Source organism: Eremothecium sinecaudum, chromosome II (genome assembly GCF_001548555.1).
Source record: "Eremothecium sinecaudum strain ATCC 58844 chromosome II, complete sequence".
Lineage (NCBI taxonomy): Eukaryota > Fungi > Ascomycota > Saccharomycetes > Saccharomycetales > Saccharomycetaceae > Eremothecium > Eremothecium sinecaudum.
In genome coordinates, this window is record NC_030893.1 from 41,082 (window position 1) to 61,686 (window position 20,605).

At 40.4% G+C, this 20,605-nt stretch overlaps 12 protein-coding genes across 12 annotated transcripts; 6 read left to right on the forward strand and 6 right to left on the reverse strand.

The window, feature by feature from the left end:
- Window positions 1–33: 33 nt before the first annotated feature.
- Window positions 34–2,040, reverse strand: VPS72 (Vps72p; the record flags this gene model as incomplete). Its single annotated transcript, XM_018130391.1, has 1 exon — window positions 34–2,040. One exon carries the CDS (start codon window positions 2,038–2,040, stop codon window positions 34–36), a length of 2,007 nt encoding a protein of 668 aa, XP_017985513.1.
- A 180-nt stretch (window positions 2,041–2,220) lies between these two features.
- Window positions 2,221–3,117, forward strand: COQ3 (hexaprenyldihydroxybenzoate methyltransferase; the record flags this gene model as incomplete). Its single annotated transcript, XM_018130390.1, has 1 exon — window positions 2,221–3,117. The coding sequence occupies one exon, from the start codon at window positions 2,221–2,223 to the stop codon at window positions 3,115–3,117; it is 897 nt and encodes a 298-aa protein (XP_017985514.1).
- A 59-nt stretch (window positions 3,118–3,176) lies between these two features.
- VPS60 (Vps60p) lies at window positions 3,177–3,848 on the reverse strand (the record flags this gene model as incomplete). The annotated part of the gene is made up of 1 exon (XM_018130389.1): window positions 3,177–3,848. The coding sequence occupies one exon, from the start codon at window positions 3,846–3,848 to the stop codon at window positions 3,177–3,179; it is 672 nt and encodes a 223-aa protein (XP_017985515.1).
- Window positions 3,849–4,227: 379 nt separating this feature from the next.
- Window positions 4,228–5,517, forward strand: WRS1 (tryptophan--tRNA ligase WRS1; the record flags this gene model as incomplete). The annotated part of the gene is made up of 1 exon (XM_018130388.1): window positions 4,228–5,517. The coding sequence occupies one exon, from the start codon at window positions 4,228–4,230 to the stop codon at window positions 5,515–5,517; it is 1,290 nt and encodes a 429-aa protein (XP_017985516.1).
- A 127-nt stretch (window positions 5,518–5,644) lies between these two features.
- Window positions 5,645–6,298, reverse strand: RIB3 (3,4-dihydroxy-2-butanone-4-phosphate synthase RIB3; the record flags this gene model as incomplete). The annotated part of the gene is made up of 1 exon (XM_018130387.1): window positions 5,645–6,298. One exon carries the CDS (start codon window positions 6,296–6,298, stop codon window positions 5,645–5,647), a length of 654 nt encoding a protein of 217 aa, XP_017985517.1.
- Window positions 6,299–7,142: 844 nt separating this feature from the next.
- PBP4 (Pbp4p) lies at window positions 7,143–7,637 on the forward strand (the record flags this gene model as incomplete). The annotated part of the gene is made up of 1 exon (XM_018130386.1): window positions 7,143–7,637. The coding sequence occupies one exon, from the start codon at window positions 7,143–7,145 to the stop codon at window positions 7,635–7,637; it is 495 nt and encodes a 164-aa protein (XP_017985518.1).
- Window positions 7,638–8,611: 974 nt separating this feature from the next.
- SEC61 (translocon subunit SEC61) lies at window positions 8,612–10,057 on the forward strand (the record flags this gene model as incomplete). Its single annotated transcript, XM_018130385.1, has 1 exon — window positions 8,612–10,057. One exon carries the CDS (start codon window positions 8,612–8,614, stop codon window positions 10,055–10,057), a length of 1,446 nt encoding a protein of 481 aa, XP_017985519.1.
- Window positions 10,058–10,530: 473 nt separating this feature from the next.
- On the forward strand, window positions 10,531–12,551 carry AW171_hschr227 (HBL378Wp; the record flags this gene model as incomplete). The annotated part of the gene is given in 1 exon segment (XM_018130384.1): window positions 10,531–12,551. Coding segments are annotated over 1 exon segment (2,022 nt in total).
- Window positions 12,552–12,963: 412 nt separating this feature from the next.
- On the reverse strand, window positions 12,964–14,817 carry AW171_hschr228 (nucleobase cation symporter-1 family protein; the record flags this gene model as incomplete). Its single annotated transcript, XM_018130383.1, has 1 exon — window positions 12,964–14,817. One exon carries the CDS (start codon window positions 14,815–14,817, stop codon window positions 12,964–12,966), a length of 1,854 nt encoding a protein of 617 aa, XP_017985521.1.
- An 815-nt stretch (window positions 14,818–15,632) lies between these two features.
- AW171_hschr229 (C2H2-type zinc finger protein) lies at window positions 15,633–16,583 on the reverse strand (the record flags this gene model as incomplete). Its single annotated transcript, XM_018130382.1, has 1 exon — window positions 15,633–16,583. The coding sequence occupies one exon, from the start codon at window positions 16,581–16,583 to the stop codon at window positions 15,633–15,635; it is 951 nt and encodes a 316-aa protein (XP_017985522.1).
- A 463-nt stretch (window positions 16,584–17,046) lies between these two features.
- Window positions 17,047–19,347, forward strand: VID22 (Vid22p; the record flags this gene model as incomplete). The annotated part of the gene is made up of 1 exon (XM_018130381.1): window positions 17,047–19,347. The coding sequence occupies one exon, from the start codon at window positions 17,047–17,049 to the stop codon at window positions 19,345–19,347; it is 2,301 nt and encodes a 766-aa protein (XP_017985523.1).
- A 167-nt stretch (window positions 19,348–19,514) lies between these two features.
- On the reverse strand, window positions 19,515–20,546 carry ELO3 (fatty acid elongase ELO3; the record flags this gene model as incomplete). Its single annotated transcript, XM_018130380.1, has 1 exon — window positions 19,515–20,546. The coding sequence occupies one exon, from the start codon at window positions 20,544–20,546 to the stop codon at window positions 19,515–19,517; it is 1,032 nt and encodes a 343-aa protein (XP_017985524.1).
- Between the last annotated feature and the right edge of the window lie 59 nt (window positions 20,547–20,605).

The following is a 20,605-nucleotide window of genomic DNA, read 5'->3' on the forward strand; positions in this document are numbered from 1 at the left end:
ATTGAATTAATTTAAATAATGAGCGATATAATTTTAATCTTCTGTTGGATCTAGAAAGAACCCTTCTGGTACACCTTTTGCAGGTCTTTGTTGTACGTCTAAGAAAATCCCCCCTCGGCCGAACCCAAACCACCTGAATCTTGGGTTCGGTTTTTCTATGGAGCCATCTCCAATAGGATCTTGTATATCTTGAATAGTCTTTATTGCTTCAACATCTGCATATTGGATACCGTTCTTTGGATCAAAGTACTGTGAGTCTTTATTCGTAATGAGACATTTCTTTCTAATACCGTTAGGTAGAAACACACCAGTGGGTGCTTCAGTCTGAATATCAACCTTAAGGCCTTTATCTGTTGCAACAACTACCTCTTGAGAGAGTTTTTTGTCATATTCTCCAAATGAGGGGAATTTATCAATTATACTTGAGTCTGGGATCAAAGACAATTGCTCTTTTTCATTAGAATCTGCTACCCATGATATTTTTAGTAGTGGTTCGACGTTTAAAGACTTGCTGTTTAGCGGCTTTGACCATTGCTCACCAAATAAAACCGATTTCAGGGCATTGGAATTCCCTACTTCCATTGGTAGATCAGGGAACATGCTTAACAATAGGAAATTTTTGCCCACTAATTGTGCTGGGCCTTCATATTCTATGAACTCCTCTCCGTTACCATTATCCGACTCCTGGAAAGAAACCTCGTCTTGAATTTTGATGCTATCTTCATGTGATTCCAAAGTGCTGGAGTTTTGTGATTCTTGGGTATTGAATCTTGTTTCATCGACAATTATGCTTGAAGGTGGTTCGTTAGAATCAATAATAGCAACATCATCCTTTTCCAAGAATGATATATGTTTTTCCGAGGCCTGCTCAGCAAGTATTTCAGAGCTGTTCTGTGCCACGTCCCCCATATCAATGGATGGGTTGATGGAGTCTTGCTTCGATGGACTTGCAGCTGGTGGGCTTTCATGCTTCTCTGCTGAAGAGGCCGATGGCTGCAATTCTTCTGTATTAGTGCTAGTAGCAGCATTTAAATCTGGAACATCAAGTTCAGATTTTACGTCTGCTGAATTCTGTGGCTCAACAGGAGCGCTGCACTGTGAAGCTTCATCGCCTTCAACTGAAGGGCTTGTACCTTTAGAAGAAGGAATATCACCAGCAGGTGGAGTTTTTACAGCATCCTCTTCTTTTGAAGACTCAAGATTGTCTCTTTTCCTCCTAACGTACTTTCTCTTTTTCTTCTGCCTCTTACTCATGAACTGTTCCCAATATTCATGATCATAAACCTCCATTGCCGGCGTAACGCTCCACTGAGTCGTAAGCCATGTAACTATTGGCTCTCCTTGCTTAAATTTCATCTTCTGCCTTTGCTGCATCGCTAGTCTACTCTGCTTCTTGCTAACCTCCTGTTCTTTGTATTTGTTAAGTGAAAGCAGGTTGATTCGCTCTGTTTCCTCAGCAATCCGCAGTCGATCCTCTTGAGTCAATGCCTCCTCAAATTGAGTCTGTCGCTGTTTCTTTATCCTTTCCTGTATCTCTTTTCTCTTTACTTCTGCCTGCGCAAGCTTTTCGTATACTTCCATCTTATTTCGAACAACTGAAGACCTTGATGATGTTCGCCTCGTATTAACTAGCAACGATTTTGCTTTTGGCTGCTCATAGGAAGGCTTTAATTTCTTACCAGCATCTTTCTTTCGTGAATCAGCACTCTTAACCCTGGGTATCATGAGTTTTGCTAACTTACGTTTCTTAGCAGACCTACGAGACTCTTCCTTGTCTTCTTCACCTGACCCGCCGGTATCACTTGATTCGTCGCCGGAGTCACTGAAAAGCTCATCATTTTCCTGTTTCTTGTCATCAATCAAAAACTCTTTATCATCTTCTTCCTCTTGGAATAATAAGTTAATTTCATTATCATCAACATCAACAGCCAAAGATTCGCGTTGGCGCTCTTGTTCTAGTAACTTTGCCATGAGGTTACCGGCATTGCTCCTTCTGGACCTAGTAGCCATTAAATAGCTCTCTTTACCATCTTCAGACATCCTCAAAGATTAAAACTAAGTTATTTATGCTAGCTTTATGATCATCTTTGTTGTTTGCTTTGGTGAAGATAAAATATACAATTTTTAAAATGAAATTAACTTAGATAATGTTATAAAAGTGACCAATTTAACAAGTGACCAATTTAACAACTAAACTGTAAGTGACAAAATCACGATATAATGATCGATAGAAACATTAAAACTGGAATTGGTTGTGTTACGGTTATTAGCAGGTCATTTTCCTCAGGAAGACTTCTTGCTACTGAAAAGTATGGTAACTTTTCGCAAAATAAGTATACAGCCAATGATGAAGTAAACCATTTCCAAGCCTTAGCACCATCCTGGTGGGATACTAGAGGCTCGCAACGTATTCTACACAAAATGAATTTAAATAGGATGGATGCTGTACATCGACTGCTCTCGCCTAATGTTAAATTTGCTAATCCAGATTCATCTACCCCCATTAATAATCAGATAGTTGCGAATCCTTATAGAGCGCTTGACGTCGGCTGTGGAGGTGGAATCTTTGCCGAATCTCTTGCCAGACTACCGTACGTCAAATCGGTCGATGCTATAGACATTACTCCAGACTGTATAAAGGTGGCTAATGCGCATAAGGATAAGGACCCAAGCATAAAGGACAAAATTAGCTATTCATTGAAATCGCTAAAAGACGTTGAAGGAACTTATGACGTTGTCACAATGTTTGAAGTTTTGGAGCATGTGGACAATCCTAGTGAGATGTTACGTCTGGGTTGGAGCAAACTGGAGCCTGGTGGGCTTATGTTTGTGAGTACGATAAATAGGCATCCTGTTTCATGGTTCACAACGATTCTAGTTGCAGAATATGTCACAAGCTTAGTGCCAAAGGGAACACACCATTTTGAAAAGTTTATTAATAGCAAAGAAATCACGGCCTGGTTTGAGGAGAACGCGCCAGGCAGTCACCGCCTAGTTGAATTAAAAGGCACCATGTATCTTCCTGCTGTGGGGTGGATAGATCACTGTAATGCTGATGTTGGGAACTTTTATATGGCTGTGAGGAAGCTTCCCGTCAAACTTAAGAGTAGGACTTAGAACCCTTGTAAATTCATTTATGATGTAAATATAGATAGTCAGTAATTTACATTGTCATTCTAGTTAGTAGTTTCGAGTTTTGCACTATGCTCCACCTCCGCAGGTTCGTCAACAAATGCTGGGGCCATGCCACCCAAATATGAAGGAAGTTCGACATCATTTGATTCATCTAGGGTAAAATCTAGCCCGCCATCCTCAAGAGCCTCAAGCTCCGCATCAAGCTCACTTTCACTGATTTCATCAATATCATTGTAATTGGTAGCAAGAACTTGCTGGAGCTCTTCACCCTGTTCAATTAACTCGGCCATCTCGTCCTGCATATCCTGGAGCTTGTCTACGTCTATTTTACCATACTGCTGTTTTAGCACTTTGCTAGTCTGCTTCAATGCACTTACAGTTACCATAGTGTTTTTGAGGTTCTCGGTTGTCATTTGCGCCTGGTTCATAGACCAAGACTGAGAATCCAACTGTTCCTGCATCGCCTCAAGCTGCTTCCGCTTATTCAACAACTTCAATGCACGTTGTTTTAAAGGTTTCTGTGCAAGAGGAGATTTTGTACCAGCAATCTTCCTTTGTAACGCCTGTAACTGTACATTGACCTGAGATATCTGCGTTTCTAAATGAGCTAAACGCTTATTCAAGCCATCCTGGGCTTGATCCATAGCCTTGGAGGACTCCAGCAATAGCTGGTCACTACTCTTCTTATTACCATAACCAAATATCCTATTCATGACCTAAAGCAACAAAGATATCTTATAGTTGACCTTTAAGTGTACTGTAAATCCTATGGGCTAGCTCCCTAGTCATAATTTATAAACAAATCGAGTTGGAGTTACATACATCTTTACTCTAAATTATGGTCATTTGCTACGTATATTTGGCACTTGTTAATCAAACTAAGATTATGGTGCTCCCCTAAGACTAGTGTAGTTACTCCCGGTCTAACTTACGTCTCTTAGCTGCCAAGTGCGGCCTGTCAAGGTCACTTTCTCTTGTCAATGGATGGACTGTGATCATGTTCACGGTACTAAATACGTATTAAAATTTTTAATGTTTAGGATTCATAAAACTCATCACGTTTGCAAAATTAGAATCACTTAAAAAGCTAAAATGGGCTCTGGAGAGGAGATAATGGGTGCTTCGGTTACTCAGAAGATGGAAGAACTTGGTGTGCAAGACCAGAAGGTCACTCCTTGGGAAGTTGCAGGCGCTGTGGATGAAAATGGTGTTGCTAAAGTTATTGATTACGACAAATTGGTTAAACAATTCGGTACTAAGAGTATTTCGGAAGAAACTCTGCGTCGGTTTAAAGATGTGACTGGGCATGAGCCTCACCATTTCCTGCGGAAAGGTGTGTTCTTTAGTGAGCGTGATTTTAACAAGATTTTGGATCTATATGAACAAGGCAAGCCGTTCTTCCTGTACACTGGGCGTGGTCCTTCGAGCGATTCAATGCATTTAGGTCATATGATCCCCTTTATATTTTCTAAGTGGTTGCAGGAAGTTTTTGATGTTCCATTGGTTATTGAATTGACTGATGATGAGAAGTTCTTGTTTAAACATAAATTAACTATTAAGGATGTCAAGAATTTCGCTCGCGAAAACTGCAAGGATATCATAGCTGTTGGTTTTAAGCCTGAAAACACTTTTATCTTTTCAGATCTGCAGTATATGGGAGGTGGCTTCTATGAGACTGTTGTGAGAGTTTCTAGGCAAATAACTGGTTCTACTGCGAAAGCTGTTTTCGGGTTCACTGACTCGGACTGTATTGGTAAATTCCATTTCGCTTCTATTCAGATTGCCTCGGCGTTCCCCTCCTCTTTCCCCGATGTTCTTGGCTTGCCAGAAAAGACTCCTTGTCTGATACCATGTGCCATTGATCAGGACCCATACTTTAGAGTCTGTAGAGATGTTGCTGATAAGCTGAACTTCTCGAAGCCTTCGTTGATTCACTCCAAGTTCTTCCCAGCTTTGCAGGGCTCTACCACGAAGATGAGTGCTTCAGATGACACCACGGCAATCTTCATGACAGATACGCCAAAGCAAATCCAAAAGAAGATTAACAAGTACGCTTTTAGTGGTGGACAAGTTTCAATCGAAGACCATAGAAGACTTGGTGGAAATCCAGATGTAGATGTTGCCTACCAATACCTATCCTTCTTCAAGGATGACGATGAACTACTGAAGAAATACTACGATGACTACAAGAGCGGCAATCTATTATCTGGTGAAATGAAAAAACTCTGTATAGAAACATTGCAAGATTTCGTCAAGGGTTTCCAAGCTCGTAGAGCCGAAGTAGATGACGCTACTTTGGATGCATTCATGAAGCCACACAAACTTGTTTGGGGCCAAAAGGAGAGGTTGGTGGCACCAAAGCCGAAGGAATCCAAAAAATAAACAGAATTTCTACTATTAACTCTCTACGTATAATTATATCGAATCGGAACTCCGTCCCATGTAGCACCGCTGTATGGGAAATCATATTCTATAAAGAACAAATAACAGTCTATAAAGCACTAAGTGCTCAGGCATTAGTGTTATTCTTTTGCCTCTCACGCACATAAGCTTGCAGTTGAGGAATAGTGATCATTTCAATACCGTACTTTTTCCCAAACTCCTTACAATCATCCAATCCCATCATTAATCCATCCTCATCCCTCACAAGCTCACAAATAACTCCTACTTCTGGTAATCCTACCAATTTGCATAGTTCCACAGCTGCCTCAGTGTGGCCATCTCTATCTAGAACACCGCCATCCTTAGCTCTTAGAGGAACAACGTGACCTGGTTTTAGGAAATCAACAGCTGAAACGCCTGGATCTGCTAACTTGTTACACGTGAGTGCCCTATCTTTAGCAGAAATCCCAGTTGTAGTACCATGAGCGTAATCACAAGTGATGGTATAAGCAGTTCCATATCTATCATCATCATAAGCCTTACATTTTAAATCTGACATTAACGGTAAGTCTAATTTATCTGCAATTGCATTAGACATTGGAGTACACACATACCCTGAACTATGTCTAATTAAAAATGCCATTTGTTCTGTAGTTATATTAGCGGCGGCACAAATAATATCACCCTCGTTCTCGCGAGATTCATGATCCATTACAATTAGGAATTTATTCTCTCTAAAGGAATTTAAAGCAGTTTCAATATCAACAAATGGAGGTTTCATTATTGAATTAGCGGTTGTCATTATTGTGTGAAGATTTGTATTCGTCGAATAATTTAGCTTATAAATCCTTTTTAGCTAGAGATGTTGCATTCTTTTTTTTAAGAAAATAGACTACAGTTTAAGTAGTAAATTAAAGCCGTATTAGGTACGATAAAAGTAACAACTAAGCGAAGCAAAATCGAATCATATATATCTTATCAGCTTAGCAACTATTATCTTGAAGTTAGACATTCGAATTGCAGTCTTTCAATGGCTAAGTTGTGCAAGCTGAATGACTATAAGTTATACTTTTGTACGTAACAGTAGCAGGAATGTCTAACAACCGCGGTAACCGTACTAGGACGTTCGGTTTCTAGCGGCAAACTGCTTTTTATAACCGTTGCAGTTATCAGATCGCCATGGTCTTCACACCAGGGACAGGTACCAAACTTGTGAATATGTGTCACGTGGTTGGTAATGCTGGTCTATATTGGGGTAGTATGAAGTACGCACTAAGGTCTCTAAGAAGTTGGAATACAACTACTTTGATAAAAGTCAACCATAACTTGATGCCCCACAAAAGGCCACCACTATGCTTAATCGATACAGGCAGTTAGCAGAGTCGTTAACTAAGCTGTGCCACTAGCATAGCAAGCAGTACTATACTTATTAAAATATCGTTTTACATTTACCGTCCCTTAAAGACGCAATGGTGAACGTGAATGGTTATTATCACGTGGTTTCTTTGATTCGGGATAGTGTCGTTTTGTACGATATTGTATTCCTGTGGGTCCTAGTACTTGACGGTTACTTCAATCTAATTATACCTACAAATCCACGAACAACATAACCAGGTGTAGACGTTATGGTGCAAGCAGCAAGACCAAAGCTTACTGGGTGGGCGGCAGCAGCCTCCGCTAAGGAAATGGGCTCTTCCACTACTAGTTCAGGGGTCAGCGGCGGCAGCGGTCACCACAATCACAACACTACGCAATCGCAACATTATCCTCTCCATTCTGCTACTGAAGGACAAACAATTCCCTCTGGTACTGCTCATTCTGCTTCAGGTGCAGGTACTCCTGCTGCTTCGAATCACATAAATGCATCTGGAACAAAGGACGATGATTCTGGTGCGAATGAAGTGAAAGATAGTAAGAAGAGCCGGAAGCCCCAGAGGGCGCCTTTTAATGCTCAAGAAGTTGATACATTTTTGCGTAGCCATTTTAAGCAACATGTGCAGAGTGCAACGTCGTATGGCTCTAGTTCGCGGTCTGATACTTGGGACACTAACACATCGAGCAAGTGGAAGTCTAAAAGATATGGGTGTTTGAACGAAATTGCGAAGGCTCTTCGGTCATAGTTTGCTCTAGGATTGCCCTTCTTGCCATATCTGACAGGTTTTTTTACTAGAGTTGTGTGGTGCTGTATTTATAGCTGTCTGGAAAGAAACTACGTTCAGTTTTGGACTTCACTTATACTGAATAATAACATATGCCAAAAAACGTTATCTACAACGATAAAGTGTCAAACATCAGGATGAATAATTCTGTTCTCCCAGGGATTGGATGCTGGGGAAGCTATTTAAGAGCACCTATGATAGCGGGGTTTATAGAGTTTGAAGCACCATATCCCATTATATATGGCACTTACTACGTTGTTCTAAGCTAAAATGGATTCGTTGGATTGTATACATTTTCTATGTGCAGCATTGATGCATCCGTACAGGATTCATTTCCAGATCTGCTTCCAAACAGAAACTTCTGGCTTTCGACTTATTATACTTAAACTTAATATCTCTACTCTCCTGAAACCATGTGTGGTATTCAGTAACTCAAATATTTTGGTCTCATCTATATTTCTTATCGCGCAATTGCGCTAAGTTTGGGTATCTTTTCGTGGGGTATGTCTCCGCCAATGGTTTCCTAGGGAACTACAACCCATTATAATGAGTACCATTTTCCAAGCGAAATGTAACATAGTGATGAAGCATCTATTCGTAAAACTAGTTTAACAACGTTCTCAGCAACACAATCCACTCTTAATAGCCACTATTCCCTTGTAATTCCTTCTGTTTGAAGTGTTAATCTGGTCACATGACCCTACTTGGAACTTTTTTCTATTGACGTGTTCCTAGTAACATCTTAAAACTATTGAAATTGTCCTGTCTTCTTTCAAGGCGAAAGGAATTGATAACGCTTATAGAGTACTATTATCGCCCCTTTAAGACTTTTAAGGTTTCATTTCTAATTATTGAGGTGACGATTTATTTAGGCGTGTTTGGCATTATATTATTATTTCTTTAATTGCTACCCCCTCTATTTGGCAAATTAAAGCATGAGTGGCCGCCTACTAGACCTTTTTAAACCTTTCGAGGCATTCCTGCCTGAAGTTATCGCTCCTGAAAGAAAAGTCCCATATAATCAAAAGTTGATATGGACTGCGGTTTCTTTGCTGATATTTTTGGTGTTGGGTCAAATTCCATTGTTCGGTATCGTTTCAAGTGAAAGCAGTGATCCATTGTATTGGCTTCGTGCTATGTTAGCTTCCAACCGTGGTACGCTTATGGAGTTGGGTGTTACTCCTATAATTACATCGTCTATGATTTTCCAGTTTTTACAGGGTACACAATTGTTGCAAGTGAATTTGGAAAGTAAGCAAGATCGGGACTTGTTTCAGGTTGCTCAAAAGGTATGTGCTATTGTTTTGACTTTAGGTCAGGCTATCGTTGTTGTCTTGAGTGGTAACTATGGAAGGGCAGCTGATTTGGGCATTGCAATCTCTTTGTTGTTGATTTTGCAGCTTGTTTTTGCTTCTTTTATTGTCATGTTGTTGGATGAATTATTAGTTAAAGGCTATGGTTTAGGTTCAGGTATCTCCTTGTTTACTGCAACTAATATTGCAGAGCAGATTTTCTGGAAAGCATTTGCTCCTACCACTGTCAATTCTGGTCGTGGTAAAGAGTTCGAGGGTGCCGTCATTGCGCTATTCCACTTATTGAGTATTAGAAAAGATAAGAAAAGAGCCTTGGTGGAAGCATTTTACAGACAACATCTACCAAACATGTTCCAGGTGCTTTCCACTGTCGGCGTTTTCTTGTTTGTACTATACTTGCAAGGCTTCCGCTATGAATTGCCAATTAGATCTACCAGAACAAGAGGTCAACTTGGCGCATACCCAATCAAGTTGTTTTACACTTCTAACACTCCGATCATGTTGCAATCTGCCTTGACATCCAACATATTTTTGACTTCTCAATTACTCTACCAAAAGTTCCCATCAAACCCATTCGTTAAATTACTGGGTGTCTGGGGTACAAGACCAAGTGCTCCATTTGGCCAACAAGCTGCCCTTTCCGGTTTGTCTTATTACATACAGCCCCCATTTTCCTTTACAGACGCCTTACTAGATCCTACCAAGACTATCATTTACGTTTTATTCGTCCTTGGTGCATGTGCCATGTTTTCTAGAACCTGGATTGATGTTTCTGGTACTTCGCCCCGTGATGTCTCCAAGCAGTTTAAGGAACAAGGCTTGGTCATTAATGGTAAGAGAGAAACTAATGTGTACAAAGAATTGAAGAGAATCATTCCTACCGCAGCTGCCTTTGGCGGTGCCACTATTGGTGCTCTAGCCGTTGGCTCCGATCTACTAGGCACATTAGGCTCAGGTACTTCAATTTTGATGGCGACCACCACTATCTACGGTTACTACGAAATCGCTGCAAAGGAAGGTGGTTTTACGAAGAATTTAGTCGCTGGCTTCACAGAAATCACGGGTTAAAATATCGATTCTGTCCACTTGGGTGATGATTCTCAAGTTATATATATAGCATATAACGTATGTGTATATCCGTTTTTACAGTACTTGTATTGCAGTTCTTGACGTAGTTATTCCATGTTTTATAATGTATTCAGCAAACAACGAACAGAAAACCAATCTTTGATTCAACTAAAGGCTCGCTATTGCCAGGACTATTTGGGGTTCAACTAAATACTAGATTATTATCAAACACAACATTTTGACAGTTGATCTTAATTTAGCATCCTTTTATATTGGCTGTGGATTTTAAGGGTTTTATATTGCCACTCATGCAACTTAACAACAAACAGCAACAATAATTAACTCAGCTGAGAGTTAGAGTAGCGCTAACGTGTCAAAATATAGCGAAGTCAAGTTGTGGTCCCTTATTAGTCCCTGGTCAAGGGATAGATCATCAGGTATACTGCTTCCCCTTCAAACTACAAAAAACACTAATGTACCTAATTCTAACTTTAACCGTTCCACAAATAGTGAAGTATCAAAGAAAGTGTATGTTGATACCAAAAAATTCACTGCATTATTCTTTGATTCATTTCAGGAAGTCAATAGCTGGTATGAGGATTATACCAGTAAAAAAGTGTTGAAACCTATTTACTTTATTAATGTCGCTAGAGAGTCATTGACTAACTACTTAAGTAACCGGCCAGGTTATGTTCGTCAATTAAATCCACGAGTTAGTGGGTCACGACCGATTGTTACAGTGTTTTATGAGTTCAAAGAAGGTAGTAGTGGTATAGAAGACGGATTTGTATTTGGAGATTACTCTCACCCTTCGGGACAGCATTACTGGTTAAGATGGCCAGAAGTTGTAGATGAGTTCATTTATTTTTCTAAGCACTTCATAACCATTCCTAGTGTTGGATGGGTAAATTACTTACATCGGTTTGGAATACCTGTTATGGGGACATTAAATCTTGACGAGTTGGGCGGTATATACTCCGATAATACTCTATTACAACGCGATAGTTCAGGGCAGTTTTTATTGGTGACAATTTTAACTACTCTCTGCCAAGTATTCAACTTCGAAGGCTGGCTAGTTCACCTTGAAAGCACCTTCACGAGCCGCTCAAATTCTATTGTAAATCTAGTAAGAGCACTACGGAGTCATGTAAGACTACATGTAAAATGCGGAAGAGTTATCTGGTATGAGTCTTACGTTGCAAGATCTGGGAAGTCTGAGCAGCACAGCGGTGTGAATCTTCAGAACTGGCAATTCCTTGACGCCGCTGATAGGTTGATAACCAACTGCTTTTGGAAGGTTGCAAATCTTACGGAAACCACGCAGAATATTGGGACCCTATACATGCAAAATAAAGTTTCATGGGGTTTGGATTCTTGGGGTCGAGGTGCGAAGTTGTGCGGTAGTGGATTAGCTTGTGATATTGCAATAAATGCAGTAAAGAAAGCCAGTAGTAATATAACGCTATTTGCGCCAGCATGGACTTATGAAAACTTCCAATATAATGACTTCCCAGATATTGATGACGAGTTCTGGGCTAAAATATCCAAAAGCGTAAAGAGTTCCGATGATGATAGTAAAGAATTTGAGGCTGTACCTTGGTATATCAACTCTGACAGTGTCTCATTCTTAACTCTCTTTTCAACAGGTTCTGGTTCATTTTTCAATTTTAATGGTACTATTGTTTCCTCGGATAATTGGGTTCATTTATCTTTAGCAACTCCGATGCCAAACAAAAATGATTTGATAAGATTAAATACGTCAGACGCTTTCATTGGAGGAAACTGCATTTCGATAATTATTCCGAAGTTCCAGTCTGAAGGGATTAATATCTTCAAATTCGATCAGTATTTTAAGGCAGGTGTTGTGGATAAGTACCAATTGAAGGCTCGAGTATGTTATAAAGGCGTCATTAATGGAATTCTGCCTTGTTTGGTTATTCGATGCTATGTTATAAGAAGGGGTAAAATGGCGGGCCATCTGATTAGGGTGAAGGATCTAAGTATCCGCATATTACTCAACCCCATTGAAAATTGGGAGTATAGGGAAGCCGCAATAGATATACCAACAATGTCAGTTGCATATAATGAGGAAATCCTCGTTGAAAGCTGTGAATTAGAATGGACTATAGCATCCTTTGATGGAACGGATTTAGGCAATGATCCTTGGCTTATTGTTCCAAATGAGGTAGAAATGAATCAAAACATTGCTAAACTACCACTAGCTGCTAATAGTAGTATATCCCTTGGGCTATTCTCTATTGAAATTGCAGAAAAAGGAACAAAATCGGTCAAAAATAGGAGCAGATCCCAGCTTGAGGATAGCAATACTATTTTAAAATGGCAAAACTATGAGGATGCGTTTATGTGGATTGTAATGGATGCAGGATTTTTCAAGGGTGTGACATTCGTTAACTGTTGGCCAACATTATCCACGAAAAATATTCAAATATATAAGGTTCAACGTAATGGGGAAATAATGGAAATGCGAGTCTAAGAATAATGGTAAAGTTATGGATATAGTGTATCACTATTGGAATATCAATACATATACAAGGATAATATAAATAAATTGTAATAAAGCAACTCAAAATGTATTTTTAGGTGCAAAATACAATTTCTAGCCAAAAGACAGAAGCAGATCTTAAGAACGAGCTAAAAAAATCAAATTACAGGTTAAAAGTATCAAAGTACTTGAAGAATAGCTTATGACATATGAACATTAAACCAGTTAAAAAATACGTATATTACAATGCAGCGAAATGAATTATATAAATATATTACATGAACAGAAAAATAAAACTCCTAAATAAATGATATGAATCAATTAAGTAAATTAAGATATGTGTGTACGTTGGATGAATTGAGAAGATTTTACTCTGGATGAAGAAACGTATCGTAACAGTAATTCAGCACTCCTGTCTCACTTTTGAGCCAGAAGTAAAGGCTTCGACAACGTACTCTTCATCCTTTTCATATGCCGCCCTTTCCTTAGCGAACTCTTCAACCTCTACCCATTTTTCACTCCAAGGCTTGAGTGATAATAATTTACCTTCTGGGACCCCTGAAACAGGGAAGAAGTAAACCAAAATGATATACACTAAACCCGAAACGAAAAAGCCAATGAAGTAGTTCATATAGTAAATCCTCATGGCAGCAACCGAAACGCTAATCCCAACTCCTAAATCACCAAGGAAACCTGCGAAATTTGGAATGATACCAACTACATATGCAACAACAGCTCTCCAGTTAGTACCAAATTTGTTGTACATGTAATACGAGTCAGCTTTGTTTGTATAGCAATGCAACAGGTTAACATAACCCTTCCTAACAATATAATAATCCGCAGCAATAACACCTGAAATCGATGATAGGAAAACAGCGTAAGCAGATAAAGCATTAGTAAATTTTGCAGAAGAAGACATTAGGTTCCATGGACAAATAACTAAAGACAAGAATGCACAGAAGTAGGAACCACGTCTAATATTAATAAACTTTGGAAACAATGCAGTCATGTCGGTACCTGCAGGTATAGCATTGTTAGCCAAGTTTGCACCTAATTGATCGAAACAGAAAACCGTTGCAATTAAGAACACACCAGCACGATCACCAGAGCTGTATCCTTTCAAGAACCTACCCAAGGTAACTAATGGATCCCATTCGTTGACACCGTATATTGTGTAAGTACTAGAGACAACCAAAATACCTAGCAGAGAAATTGTCGAAAAAACAACTGGAAGTGAAATCAACTGCGAATATGTTGCAGAAATTGGATTTTTAGAAAAACGAGCGAAATCTGGCGCGTTCAACAGCAACGTTGAAAAGTTACCTAGAGGAATAATCAAAGTTCTGATGACGGCCCATGCTGTACTTAACTTCTTGCTTTCGTCAGCAACAGATAATGCACCCCATTCAAATTTACCTTTAGACTTTACAATTGCCCAAATGACAAAAGTAAACGCAGCAAATGGAGTAACTGCTGCCTTGACGGCAAAAATGTAACGTAGTGAGTGAGGAGGCATCCATAAAAATGGCAGACTGAAGATCCAGAATAGAATGAAACAAAGAAATTCAAAATCATTCAGCGTATTGGCAGGAATATGGTCACCAAGCCTTAAAGGCAAGTCAGTACCGAACAGTGACATTAGAATCAATTGAATACATTTACCACCTAGCCAACCTAGGACAGCATACCAAACGCATGCCATAATGACTCTATTAAGAACAATCCAGATAGAGAAATAAGTACCAAAGGCAATCCTACAAGAGATCGGGAAGGAGAGGTGGTAAATATTACCAACACGAGAAGCCATAACCAAAAAAACAGCTACTATAGTGTACCCGAACCACGTTAAAATCCAGGTCTGCCACCAATTTAAACCGTACTGCAATCCAAGTGCCGAGATTTGCCAAGTATTAACGTTAAATGCACCGGATATCCAAAAATAAACGAACTGCTTCCAAGTCCATGTACGCCTCGCAGCCTCAACTGGTGCCAAGTCGTCATTGTAAAGAAACGATTCTAAAACACTTTGCGCTTCGCCCTTCGAACTGCCGTGATGCTGCTTAACCTCAAGGAAGCTAATAATGCCCTTTACATCCAAGTGCTTGATATGTTGAAACAGACAGCGGCACTTTGATTTAAACGATTCTTTCACATATGGAGGTTCAGAAACCTTACCTTCACTAACAGTGGATGCCCATTCATGCTCATCGACCTTTTCGATAGACTCATGAACGAGAGACTTAGGGCTTGAAGCCATCTTCAAGCAGCAAACAGGATTTCAAGAGGGATAATGTAACGGTCAGCCTGCGTCGCGCTAACGATGCCTTCTCTAGTTAGGTTTCCGCAGTTCCACCAGCTTTATATACATCCCGATGAACTTATTCCTTGCTTTGCTTACCGTAAGCCAATCTACGCGGAAAACTTTTTCTCCACTGAAATCTTCATCCTGGCACATCCAGGCGTCTAAACCTTTGTACAGGGCCGTCTTCATTAATAATCAAAAGAAATGACAACATTTCTTTTTCTTAGGAACTATGTTTGACATCTTCCCGTGATCCTTTTCGACCCATGGTGCCTCCAAATGTAACGGCCAAAAAACAAACAAACGATTCCCCAACCGTAGATTGCGATCCGATTTTATTATTAGGCGTATTTATTTATCCGCCCCTTGGCGTGATTTTTTCAATAAAGTTACTGTTGTTTTATATATGGAAAACACCGATGGTAATTTCTATAAAGCTAAGATATAATAAGAAATTGATTAGTCATTTCCGCAATTGGTAAAGCAGCCGCCCAAGTCGAACCCCACAATTCGGACGAATGCAGCTCCTTTTCCAACCATCAGTAATAAAAAAGTAACTTCCTTAATCTTGAACGCAGATGAAATGCTCGTTTTTGGTTTGTAATATCGAAAATTAACATACCCATAAGCTATGGCCGTTTCATATCCCGAATTTATATCGTATATAATCCAATTTTAAATATTCTCCTCCCAGTAATTAGTAGTCCAGCCCTGGAACCTTCATTTTTTTTAGTTTTATCATACCATTCATAAGGACGCAATTGTTGTTGTCAATGATAAAAATAACCGCATATCTTACCCACATGTTCATTAAGCCAGATGTCCACGTTATCAAACATCGCACCGCAGTGCTTGCACCGTCCGTGGATATTTGCGCGTTCTCGTTTCTTGGTACCCGGTGGGTACTCAAAGTGTAATGCTTTGAGATGATTTTTGTACGTGTCACATCTCGAAAAGACCCCCGTAATGTGACAGGTCGAAGTAGCAAATGGGAGCGGTCGATCCTTAGAAGGAAATATCTCCATATCTAACTTAATCAACGTAGAATTGAAGGGGCACTTGTAAGTCCCCTGCACTAGGTAACGCGTTTCGAGTTGTTTTCGTGGGATATGTGTTTGTAATTGAGCTATCAGATCTTCTCTTTCTAGGACTGTTTGCCGCCGAAGTGGCTGAATCTGTATTAGCTGCTTTGCGTCCGCCCCCTTCACCCCGCCCTGCGGAGCGAAGAGCTCGCCTTTCCAGTGCCGTTTTTTATGCCGCTGCATATCATTAGATCTAGCAAACCCCCTGGTGCATACCTCACATTTATAGGGTCTTGCCCCAGGGTCGAGGTGTGTTGACTTATGGGTCGACAGATTTGCATAGTAGTTGTGACATATCGGGCATTTTTTCTTCTTTCTTGGTTTATGCGTTTTCTGATCGTTGCTGCGATCATTTGAACCATTTCCATACGAGAGAAAATAGTTCTGATTATCCAAGGAAAGCATGTCAATTTGTAGCCTTGATTTATCTATAGTGCTTAACTGGTAAGACAATAATGAATCAGGCGTTGTAGGACCATACCGAGGCGCAGCGGCAACTGCAGCCATAACGTCGCTCGGTGAGCCTGACACGACATGTTCTGATGCAGCTCGGATCAAGTTATCAAAGGAAGAAATTGGCGGCAACGTAATTTGGCTATCTTGTGTTACTCTATTTGACTTAGTAGGCGAAGTGCTCATTTCTCACCTTACGTGAACACCCGAAAACACGGAGTTAGATGCTTATCGTATATAGACATTTAAGGCAGACCATAACAGGTTTATCACGGCATTAGCAAATAGCACCGTTTCTTTCGTTTATATATTACCCCTTTGTCATGGAAAAACTCTCGGCGTCACTCCTATTGGACTAGGCACCCTGGGGTTAAGATTTTGGACTATAGAGTCCATCTTTATCCGCTCCTGCAATCTAATTATTCTCCCAGTGGCCACACACCATTTTTTGTTTACTTTGATACGCATAATTTGCCGCACACCCGTCCACGACGATTTGACGCGGATATCTCGGGGAAATCTGGAACGATCACGTATACAGCACTGAAGTATGGCCCCTTTTCATCACGTTATCCGACTATTCACACGACCTATTTAGCCCATATAGAACATCATATATCCTGTTTAGAGATTTATTAGCGATCCGAGAATGGTACAGGCTTCGACGCATAGCGACGGGCTTGAATGGATAGGGATCCATTCACAAGATCGCGGTCAGACAGAGCACTTCGAGAGCCTGGTCGATAAACACAGGCCGTGGATCCCAATTCATAGATTGCGGAAAAATCGTTCTCTTTGTTGGACCCATTATCTTTGTCAGGATGCTTCCCTTAAAGTGTTAAAATGCAAACACTGTGGGGGGTTATTAGTCCACATAGGCAAAGATCGCTCTAGCACAAGTCGTTTCCGATCACATCTAAAACATCATCACAGAATTGATCCGAACTCGGATTACTACATGGGTACCTCCCTACTTCCAATGTCTGCGACAGGGGCTAAACGAATAGCAGAGAAGCCACAAAGAGCTAATAAGGTTTCACTTAATAACAGTAATAACTATATTGGAGTTAATGGGATACAACCAATGACGTCACAGACTAACCAATTAGCGTTTGAAAACCAAACACCTGCGTCAGGGGATGTAGTATTGCATAAGGCACAGAAGCCGCCCAAGGCTCGGCGAACAGTTCTTCGAACCGATCTGTTATTGGGTATAATGACTGCTTCGCAGGATCTGCGGCATGACTTTTTCGAGAATGATGTCGTTAAAGAGTTACTCGGAAGGCTGTCGGATTTTGATTCGCTCGATTTACCGGCGGCTATCACTCACACAGCACAGGATATTGACGATATAATAACCCGTACGGTGGTGCTGAATAAGCAGCACCTGAGCGGCAACTTGCTAGTGAAACGGGGACAGTCAATTAACTCACTAAAGTTAGTCCTGACTGAACGAATCCATGCGTTGTCTCAGCTATCATTCTTCTCAATATCTTACCGGCATTGGCACAAGCCTAAGATCTCTACTTGGTTTTTGAACTTCTATGACCCATTAGATGCTCGGCAGTATTCTTTTTTAGTAGATGCGTGTATGAATAAGCCACCTTTACGGGCTGGAATTGAAATTGCACGACCAGTAGTTTCAAGGTATGCTGGGATAGAGCGCTATGTTGTCAGCAATATGGCTCCAAATAGCCATCTAAATATTAAGGATGGAGAAGAATGGAATATATGTGCTGCCAGCGAACTCTATCGATGCTTTTTGAAGCTATTTGGTGAAAGTAACTCTACTTTTGACGTATCTGATACCCTAATGTCCTTGGAGCACATCACTGTAACTAATCCCCTAATATCCCAGATCAAGGACTTCTCACGGAATTCGCGTAATGAATGGCAGGCCAGTATTTCGCAGCTTGATCCCGTGAACTACTCTACTCTTACGGAGTCAATTACTTCGTTACTGAAGTTGAGACCGCTGTTGGACATGTTAGATCCGCCACCTTTTAGTTCTAACAACTATTTGGAGATGGTACATTTTACGGATGTGGCCCAAGGGTTTAATAGGGTGCTCCAGTTCTTTACCAGAGCACCGCAGCAGATTTGGCAGTTTACTTTATTGGCCGTCATTGCCTTGGACGAGCAACTATCGCAGACGTTGGAAGAAGTGGTACCAGGCTCAAAATTTGGTAACCATGTCGAGAACTGTGTTTCTGCAACTTCAAGGTTTAAAAGACGCCTGCTGGGTCAGGAACATTACGTACTGGCATCATTTCTGGTTCCTACGACGCTTTTTGACGACGGGCTACTGAAAACATTATTCGAGACAGATTCCCTTAACACGGTGGTGGACATAGTTGTTAATATGATATACGTTTTACTTGCTGATTACCTAGATGTCAAGATATCGGATGAAGCGGAGGCAACCTACAACGAAAACTCCATTGGAGTTATACGCACTCAGGAAGAGTTTGCAAATATAGCTAAAGACGTCATACGTGATGATATTTACGCATACCTGCAATTGGTAGATGAGGTAGTACCGGCTGCATTCCAAGCTCGTTGTTCCAAACTGGGGATAACTAAGAGTAGCAATAGCGCTGGGGATGGCCAATATGCGACATATATGCGAAACGACACTTTTCTGGCTCCTCTTGACACATTTTTGGAGATCCATGTTCCTGTGGCTCGGCGATTTTACTTGGAAAAGTGGAATACACTTGGCCCAGTAATGCGATTTGTTCTGAAAATGCTCAATTCACAACCGGCATCCACGATCACATCCACGACGTCATTCTTGGCGTCATATAAGCCCATCTGTGACGACGATATGGTAGGAAATGTTTTGAAAGTCAAGTGTCTGGAATCCCAATTTTACTCTACAAAAATAGACTTTGACCACGACAGCCTGCCATTAATATGTAAATTTGCAAGTAAGATATCAGGGTGCTAGTTTCCATGATATTTGTAATAATAGTTTCCCTTCTACTTGATAAACTGAATGACAACAACGGTAAAAGACAAGTAGTACATATACATATGGATGATACATCAGACATTTTGGCAGGATGATTTTTTCCCTGATATCTTTAACTATGTATAGATTTCGTCATCAACCGTTCAAACCTTTCTTGAAGTAGTCTTTACAACACGTACCTTGGCACCTGTGGTTTTGGCGCTGGAAGTAGCAATGTCCGAAATTGGAGCAGCTTCCTTCTTCTTGATTGGAGACTTCCTATAAGATTGAATGTAGAACGAAATAAACAAGAACAAGTATGAGGTTAGGATTAGGTAACCATAGGCAGCTGCAGATTGGGTACCGTAACAGGTACCTTTGTGGGGTAGGATCCCGTCAAAGTATTTGTCAGCATAATACGTATATGTTGCGAAGTAGACAAAACACAAATCAACCAAAAATTGGATTATTTGGAATCTGGTCACCCATTCCTTCCACCAAACCCGGATTCCGCGTGCCGACAAGAAGTAGTACCAATACATAACAACATGCACAGCCAAGTTCAACGTAATAGGCACCCATTCCACAGAAGTTCTTCCAGTTAATTGCGTGTAACATAGCAACGCTGTAGCACTATGATGGTATGTGTGTAAAAACAGAAGCTTCTTCCTTTTCAAAATCAAAAATACAGTGTCAAATAACTCCAAGTACTTGGTCAAGTAATTCAAGTAGTACAACGTCACCAACTTTGGAGCGAAAGCTCCCTTTGCACAAATCGCCCAAAAAATACCATGGTGGTACACCATTGGCACAATTTGTTCCACCAAAAGTACCAACAAAACAAGTGAAACCCCTGTCAAGATCAAATTATGCAGCTGGAACAAAAGGCTCAATTTCAAAGGACGAGCATTAGTAGCTCTTAAAATCGCTTGAGTACCGAAAATTACAACATAGTACCCCAATATCATCCCAATGGCATGTTTTCCGTTCGCCATAAACGTTTCATGCTTTACAAAACGGAAATCGTCAGCAGGATAACCCGCTATGCTTTCGAAGACTGCTGAGAATATGGGCCACAAATGAATTCCGAAAGGTCTTTCAATACTAGGCTTTTGAATTTCTATGATGTGTGTAGAAAATACCTTTTCCGCCACATCCCCGACTTGTCTTATAATCTGATTCTTCAAGTTATCCATTTTGGCCGTGACACTAGTGTAAAAAAGTCAATGGTAATGGTTGAATAACCAAGTTACGT